General features: G+C 33.6%; 1 protein-coding gene across 1 annotated transcript; it reads right to left on the minus strand.

Moving 5' to 3' along the window:
- Positions 1-1,621: 1,621 nt before the first annotated feature.
- Positions 1,622-4,650, minus strand: LOC104234681 (probable histone H2A variant 1). The gene is made up of 3 exons (XM_009788286.2): positions 4,542-4,650; positions 4,133-4,275; positions 1,622-2,070 (listed from the first exon to the last, which is right to left on the minus strand). Exons 2-3 carry the CDS (start codon positions 4,250-4,252, stop codon positions 1,774-1,776), a joined length of 417 nt encoding a protein of 138 aa, XP_009786588.1. The 5' UTR covers positions 4,253-4,275; positions 4,542-4,650; the 3' UTR covers positions 1,622-1,773.
- Between the last annotated feature and the right edge of the window lie 4,581 nt (positions 4,651-9,231).

Consider the following 9,231-nt stretch of genomic DNA (forward strand, 5'->3'; position numbering starts at 1 on the left):
TTGAAACTCACCCACGTGTAATTCCATCTTCTTTGACCACTCAACGGATTTCATTCACTTGAAAATTCGTGTAAAAGTTAAGAATTCCGACTTTCTAATAGACTCGTTAGTTTCGCAGCTCCGGGGAAGTGTTGACACATCCTTGATTCTTTACCTCAAATGCACCCTTATTCCATGGAGGCCAAGGTTTGTGATATTTTTAACACTCTCAAATAGTATACGAGGAAAAAAAATGGATATGACTAAGACAAATTTCTTGAAAAATGAACTACTTTATGTGTCACGTGCCTAACATATAAAGGGAAATCTTAGACTTAAAACTTAAAAGCCTGACTATATTTGTTCTGGTTCTTAGTGACAAAAATTCGCCTGTGTAGACTAGACTGATGCTTTTGAGATCCTTTCTTATCTTTATTCATAATTCATAATCTTTAGCTTCATCTTCTGCATTTTGCTTTTCTTGCTTATACAGTTGCTTTTTTTTTTTCTGTGAATCCCACGCTTCTTTGTCTGTATGATTTATTTCACCTTACTTTCTATTGATGAGTCTATTCAAAATATTAGGTTAATGTAGTAAGAGAAAAATAAAAAGGCAATTGAATCATTCAAATTGTGGCCTACATATTGCCTTTTTCTGCAAGACTCCTTCAACAATGTTAACTGTGTAGATAATATATTGTTTTATCTTGGGAACTTGAGACAGTTAGACATCCACTTCGGATGGTGCACACTTCATTGAAATTTAATATAGATGCTGCTATATTATTACTCTCCCCGGTCCAAAATAAGTGATTTTCTGGTTGTTTTCACACATATTAAGAAATTCACCTTTTAACATTAATTAGCAATGAAATTGACCATATTAACCTTTATTGTGTCTTCAACACATACTCCAACATTAATTAATCCAAGGGCAATGTAGGAAAAAAATAGTTAATTCATTCTTGAAAGATGAAAAAATCACTTATTTTGGACCAGAGAGAGTATAAAACTTATGATTGAATATTTGAGTATAAGAAAACATTCTGTTTCACGATGGACAGAAAAAACATATGATCACAGATGTTTCTCATACAAATACAAGTACGTTAAGAGGATTTGGGATGCAAGGTGGATGGCAGAGATTTGTAGATTGAGAAGACAAGATCACTAAGTTGATAATGAGCTTGATGTTGAAGAAAGAAACTAAAAATAATAGAAAGTTTAGTGCATTAATCCATGATGTGCATAAGAAACTTAAGTGTGAAAATCAAGTTTGCATATTACTTTTTGGACTTAAATCTGTGTATAAGTATGAAAGCTTCAACTTAATTTTGCATTCCTGCCAACTGCTTCTTCATCTCAGGTGACAAGTTCATGGCATAAATACCGTCTTTCTTAATGATGATCCCTTCCTTGACAAATTCAATCAAAGATCTTTACTTGATAACAGTTTAGATAACCACAAATAGCATTGATCTTTGATTCCTCCTTTATTTAGCAAGAAGCTAATGAAAACAGATTTACCGGTCCAATACACACAAGCACTTTGGCAGACAATGCAGAGAAGGCTGATGAAGTACCACAATAAACAGTAGCATCCATGCATCAACAAGCCACTTACCAACTAAGACCTACAAAATAAGAGTATCCAACTAATATGTCCATAACATCAGATAAGTTCTTGTAATCAAACATGAACAACAAGTACAATATCAACCCAATTACAACAGGAACAACATTAACAAACATCAATGTCATTAGTCAAGACATAAAAGCTAAAGCAGGAGAATTTCACTCCTTGGTGGTTTTGTTTATGAGGGATTTGTGAATGTGAGGAATGACACCACCACCAGCAATGGTCCCTTTGATAAGGGTGTCAAGTTCCTCGTCTCCGCGAATAGCCAGTTGCAAGTGTCTGGGGGTGATTCTCTTCACTTTAAGATCCTTGCTTGCATTACCAGCTAATTCAAGAACCTCTGCAGTCAGGTATTCCAGAATTGCAGCTGAGTAAACAGCTGCTGTAGCACCAACTCTTCCATGGGCTGAGGTTCTGGTCTTGAGCTGACGATGAATTCTTCCCACTGGAAACTAAAATTCCCCAAACATGTCAAAACAATCGAAATCAGTATTGTAGGATGGTGCTGAGGAAAAGAAAACCAAGAATCATATCAAGTTTCTTCTATTGTGCCAAAAATATCTGAATGTTCAGAACTATAAAGATAGCCCAGTGCACAAAGCTCCCTCTATGTGGGGTCTTAATGTTCAGAACTATATAGATCAGAATTGATGCCACACCTCCTCTACATATTCAACACACCCAAGACCTCAAGATCCCAAAAGAGTAAGATAGCATCCCATTAGTTTTTTGTGTGCACTTTCAGTATCACATCATTCTATCGCACAGTATTTGGAATGATAGAACTTTTATGGTAAGCCATTTTGTTGCAATATAGAATGTTGATGCAGAGTTTATGATTTTAATATGCTAATCTTTGGATATTCAATTTAGACCTGTTAAATTATCACCTCCATATGCTTATTGGAAGAAAATAAAGGATTAGACTTGTAAAAATCAAACATAGAATCCAACATATTAATAAACTTGCATCCCGCATTATTTAAAAGTTAACTTCCACCAAAGGAAAGATAGGAAAACAATTGCATTCCAAAAGCATGAAATTTCTTGATACCATAGCTGGTTCTGAACAGAGAGCTTCCAAACTTTTGCCAACCAAGAAAAAAAAGTGTACACAATAGAACAGAACAAGCAGTTGCAGTATGAAACTGAAAAGCAATTCTTCAATCTCCTTGGCACCACGTAATTGTTGTATATTCAGATTTTGGGTGGATAAAAAAAGCACTTACAGCAGTTGTTTCAAATCATATAGAAATTAAGCAATATCTGCTCTTAATTAAGGTAAAAATTGTGTATTACCTGTAAGCCTGCATGAGATGTTACAAGAAACTGGCATTTTATTGTCAACATATCAGATTTATTTTGCCAAAAGGATTTTAATGTTCTAAACTATTTAGAACCAAATTATCAAAAAATGATTTCACCCCTTCTACAAATTCAACATATACCAAAAATTTCAATATGCCAAAAGGTAAGATAGTATCCCAGTTAATTTTTCATGTGTGCACTTTCAGAATGTCACACGTCAGTAACAGACACATCCTATACCACGGTATTTAGAATGATACATCATTTTTATGGTAAGTGCTTTTGTTGCAATTGTAGAATTTGATACCAAGTTTATGATTTTAACAAGCTAATCTTCAGATACTCCGTCAAAGCAATTTAGAGAGGTATACTCAACCCTTCATATGCTTACTGAATGAAAAAAATATTATATTTGAAAAGATCAAAAGCTGCTAAAAGGCACCACAAGAATCCAATATCTTTATAAGCACTGCATTCCACATGCTTTAAAGTTTTAACGGCCATCATAAAAAAGATAAGAAAACAATTGCATTCCGAAAGCATGAAATTTCTAGATACCATAATGTGTTTTAAACAGGGAACTTCCTGACTTGAGGACAGAGGCAGAGGAAGTTTATTTGCTACAGGTTCAACCAAACCCAATACTTTTGACATGGAACATAAATATATATGTGAAAAACAATTAAAATCTCATTAAATATCAACATTTGAACCCATTGTTTTAGAAGTACGATGAGCTCAATGCTAAAAACCTAAGGTTAAAAAAGTCAAGGTTCAACCAAACCCAATGCTTTTGACATGGATATATATATATATATATGTGTGTGTGTGTGTGTGTGTGTGTGTGTGTGTGTGTATTTCACTATATATCAACTTCTAAACCCATTATTTTAGAAGTACGATGAGTTCTAGCACAAGAACCTAAGGTTAAACAAGTCAAGTTTATTTTGGATCTACCACTACTTTAGGAGACTATAAATAAAACATACACGATGGAATAGAATAGAATAGACAGCTAAACTCTGAATTTGAAAAGCAATTCTAAAAAACCTCCATGGAACAATGCAAGACTTCACAGAATTTTTTTTTTTTTTTAACTTAGGAATTGTTCATTAACGTCAAAATACAAACACCTATGACAGTAATATCAAATCCTATAAAAATCAGACAAGACCTGCTGTTAATTAAGTAAAACTATGTATTTACCTGGAGGCCAGCACGAGAAGAACGAGAGATTGGCTGTTTCTTCTTGTCTTTGTCTTTGTTAGCAGCCGCTGCAGCTGTTGTCTTCCCCGCTACTAGCCCTTTCCCTCCTTTTCCTGCCATTTTTCCTTAGCTTCAAAACTAGACTGCTCAGAACGAACAAAAACAAAAAAAGAGGAAAAGTTAGTACTTTGCTTTGGCTTTCAAATCTTACAAGGGAACAAAAAGAAACTATTATATCAGTCGCTTTTTTGCTGTTTCTAAACATTCTGGTTAAACTCTATAGTGTTGAACAATTACACACACATACACACTAAATCCGTATATGTAGGCATAAACTAGAAGTAAATACAGTAATATTCTACAGAAAACGACTTAAAATTGTAGATCTGCCTTTAGCAGAGGAGTGTACCTTCTTTTTTCCCTGTAGATCTGAAATGCAGCTTAACTGTTTGATTTATTGCCCCAGTTCTTTTTTTAGCTGTCTTGAAAAGGATCCAAAGTAAATTTGGCGGTTTGTTTTGGGAGGGAATTCGGAAATTTTGATTCTTCTTTTAATTTCGAATTTTCGTTGAATTACCAGTTTACCCTCAATTGATTGGGCCACGTATGCAACATCTCGTAAACCCGATCTAACCTGACAACCAAGGCCCAAATCGAAGTTGCGGTTCACTGGGACTGACCACCTTTGAATTATAACAAAGAAAATAATCTAAATAGCCGCTTACCCTATTATTAAATTAAAATAATCAACGAATATATATATATATATATATATATATATATATAATATTTATGTATATCAGCTGAAAAAATAAACAGTAAATTCAATCGGTTATTTTGTGTAAGATCTCTTTAACAATAACGAAAGAGGTGTGCAAACTTTTTTTAATAGCCAGAAAGCAAAAATATGGATAATGGTACACACCAACTTAGGGTTTCGAAAAGTCGGATCTGTTGTTATTAGTCGACTTCTAAGGGCTGGTTTGGTAGGACGTATAAGAATAATGTGGAATAAGGTGTGTTAGTAATGCATGGATTAGTAATGCATGTGTTAGTAATGCATGGATTAGTAATGCATGTGTTAGTAATGCAAGCATTAGTTGTGCATATATTATTTCTTATCTACTGTTTGGTGTGGTGTATCAAAATTATAATGCATTGCATAATTTTTAAGAAAAATTGTTGTTTACAAAAATGCTCTTCATATTCTCTAGCTTTAAAGGACTTTAAGGACAATTTTGTCTTTAAACATACTAATGCATGCATTAATAGTCTTGGTATTACTAATGTCATGGTTTTCTATGTATTACTAATGCATAGGATAATACCAAATATGATGTATTAGTTATACACATATTGAAAAATGTACCAAGCAAGGTATTAGTAATGAATAAAGCTAATACTTGCATTATTTACCTCCTACCAAACGACCCTTAAGTGGTTTAACTGTGGGTTGTAACGAATTTAAAGATTATTCTTTTTTAAAATTAATTACGTCATATTATTTTCAAACGAAACAATGTAGTATATAACTATACTAGAGGAGGGATGGCCAGCATGGGCCCAACACTGAATTATAAAAATAATTTCCTTAATTTTATTTCTCTAGTTATTTTGTAAAGATTGTTTATATTAATTTAAATAATATATTTAAACATAAAAAAATTATATGGATCTTTATTTATTAAAAATATTATTTTTTTGAGTTAACCATCTGATTTTAAACTTATTTTGTTCGAATTAAGCATCAGCAAAAAAATATAAAAAGGTTTCCAATATTTCATTAGCTTGCTTCTTTTTTTGTTTTTTATGTTTGTTTTTTCCTCATATTCTAATTTACAATTTACAATAAAAAAAAATTAGCAAAATAATAAGTAGGCTTGTTGGTAATACAAAAAAATTCATAGGCAACACATATTGATAATTTTCTTAGTGAGTTAAATGTAAGGAAAAAAGAGACCCTAATTTATTTAAACCTCATCAATTTGTGAATAGCTAAAGAATTTACACTTTTTCCGTTGATAATTCATTTGCTAATAGTTTTAAGGAAGATGAGATGTCCTCTTCTAGCATAAGGAAAAACACGTGTTACATTAAAAATGGAACTGAAAATATAGAAACAAATATTTCTAAAAGAATATCAGCTCTACTTTTTCTTTTTGGAGACTTTTCTTATTAAGTGCTTGAATTAAAGACATTTATTTGAGCAATTACACCTTAAAATATTTACTTGACCTTCAAAATAATCATGAAGATCGTAAAGTTATTATAGTTTGAATAGTAATATCGTGAGTTCTAATTTGAACCCATGTTATTTTCTAATCCGATTACTCTTTTCTTATATAATATATATTCCAAAAACATAAATTTACTACTAATATTCTATTTTTATTTTCCTTTTTCACATGAATTATCGTCATTGGGTTTTCTTTTTTTCTTTTTCCTAATACTGCAGTACTATGCTATTTTACAAATTTTAGTATATTCTCTATTATTATTACTCCATTATTTTGTGTTTCCAATTAAAATAAAAGGTTGAAATATAACTGTGTTGCAATGTCGCCAAAACGAAAAACATGTACACATATTGGCAATCCACGTGGTAATTTTTGACTTAGCATCATATGCAAAGCAAAAAGTGATGGATGACATTTTGTACACTTTTAAGGGCCTGCAAAGTTGCCTTAATTACCAAAATGTATAATGGCAACTCAAGTAATAACGGACCATATCAGGGTAAAGTTTTGAGTGAACAGCCGTCCCTTTTCAGCTACAAAAGCAAGAAGCACTGTATTTCCAAAGTACCCCTTATGATCCAAAATATAACCGGATATACCTCAGTTTATATTAGGACAACTAAAAGAATAAACTAAAATGCTTCATTTTTTTTGTCAATTCACTTTGACCGGAAGCGCCTCTGGATTCTCCCTTATTAATAGTAGTAAAGTAATATGCACGTTTTTTCAAAAATTATCTTATCTACACATATAGAAGGAATATATGGTGGAGCGGAACCAAAATATGGTTCTTTTGGACTCAAAGAATCGAAATATGTGGGGGGGAAACTTGGTGACCATTTTATATATAATGTCCTTTTAAAGGGCGCTATACCTTAACGACTGTTTGCCCAGTTAAGTACATCGCCCTTTTAAAAGGCGCTATATATATAAAGTTTTTCCTTATTGCGCTATAACATATTATGTAGGCCCACCAATAATTATTCTGGGCTTAACTGATATAACAATAATTCAAATGAGTATAACACCCTTATTTAAGGTGCTATACCTCAAAAATTCAACCTCAGAATTGGTTTTTGCCTTATTTAAAGACGTTAAGGATTTTGTAAAATCCATTCAGAAATATTCTCAAGTCTTGTGAAATATTCTTCGTTAAGTTGTTTTGCATTTTGTCATAATGTCTGAAGAGCGAAGAATTAGGGTTTCATTATATTTAGGGGGTGAGGTTGTGGTGGCGAATAACTCAGTAAGTTATAGTTTGTCTCTACATTATCATGTTACGGCAACTTACAATAGAATACGATACATTAGTATTGTTGTTATATAAAAAAATGAGTGTGAGCAAACGTTCGGTGAATATTAAAGTAACCGAAAGATATTCGTATTCTGTGGCTCCGCAAGGGGTTGCTTGTTATACTGAGTTTAACATCAAAGACGATGAAACTCTGAGAGATTTTTTAAGGACTCCGGATGAATACCGGGAATTTATTATGGTAAAACTATTAAAAATGTACGTCAACGCTGAAGACGTTCGCAATAATGAGGTTGCGCAAAGTAGGGATATCCCGCAACCATCGGGTGGTTATTTTGGAGCAATTTTAGTCGAACAGGTTCTGGCTGAAAGAGTTTGGCCTGATCTAAACTTATCTCCATGGGCGAATGAGAAGTGAGGAAATAATTTCTACCTTAGTTTACATATCCACAAGCCGAGTGGTAAACTTTAATTTTCCTTTGTGTTACGATGTATTTTTCTATATTGAATTTGTATTAACAATCATATATTCCAGAGGGTATACTGACCAGATATGAATTCTACAAGTTATGAACCAACGACCAATTAGAATATGCCTAGTTTTGGTGTATTGGATCATGGTGGTTCATCCTGGAGTCATCATCAACGGGATAATGTGCATCATGAGATATCAACACATTATGATTTGTAAGTAAATATATAAAGTTATATATAAGGTTTGGACCAATTTGAGTAGCTCATTATTTTATTGGTTGTGCAGTGAAAATGAGCAACTTGATGGTCTTGTCCGTACTCAATTGCCCAAAGACAACATATTTAATCGGAATCTGGCAGATGCGTAAAGTCAGGAAGACAATAGTTATTATGTCAACAATGTCGATGAGTTTGGAGATGACACACCACTCCCTGATGAGGGTGATCATGAGGAGGAAGAGAATGCTGAACCTGATTTGACGAGGGAGCATGTTCCACCTCCCGTTAGACCAATAGTCTACGAGTCCCACGTGTCGTTTCAATCAAGGGAGATTCCCTACCTTGATCATTTGTCGAGTATGTTGGATGCAGATGCCCTCACAAGGGATATTGACGAAATTCGGACAACAATGTGAGATGAATCTAGAGCAACGGTGTTGTCAAAGGGCGTGCTTTTTCCTAATAAAGCATGCCTAAGCAGGCGCTGCGAATGTACATCGTAAAAGAGTGCCATGAGATGATGGTAGTAGAGTCAACCCAGGATGTATACAAGGTTATTTGCCGTAGATAGTTTACGGGTTGTGGATGCTGCCTGCGAGGAAGAAGAAAATAAATATGCGGGTTGTGGGTAAATACATTGGCACCACAATTGTGAAATGGACACATTCAGTGGGAATCACTTTAACTTGGATGCTGACTTGATTTCTCTTGTCTTGATTCCACACATTGAAGCGCCCATAAGGTACACGATCAAAGAGTATATTACATCTATCCACCAGTAATATGGGTGTACCATTACCAAAAGAAAGGCATTTCTCGGGCGCAAACGTGAGTTTGAAATTGCTTATGGTAACTGGGATTAATCATTTGCATCTCTGCCCAAGTACATGGCTGCATTGCAACACTTTAACCCCGAA

The sequence above is a fragment of the Nicotiana sylvestris genome, chromosome 6 (assembly GCF_000393655.2).
Source record: "Nicotiana sylvestris chromosome 6, ASM39365v2, whole genome shotgun sequence".
Classification (NCBI taxonomy): Eukaryota; Viridiplantae; Streptophyta; class Magnoliopsida; order Solanales; family Solanaceae; genus Nicotiana; species Nicotiana sylvestris.

What these genes read in the sequence shown, in the direction of transcription:
- LOC104234681 (XM_009788286.2), bottom strand. Translation starts at nt 4,252, where the DNA reads ATGGCAGGAAAAGGAGGGAAAGGGCTAGTAGCGGGGAAGACAACAGCT. An exon ending in CTTCTCGTGCTGGCCTCCAG is followed by an intron (nt 2,071 to 4,132) that starts GTAAATACATAG and finishes GGGGAATTTTAG; the next exon opens with TTTCCAGTGGGAAGAATTCA.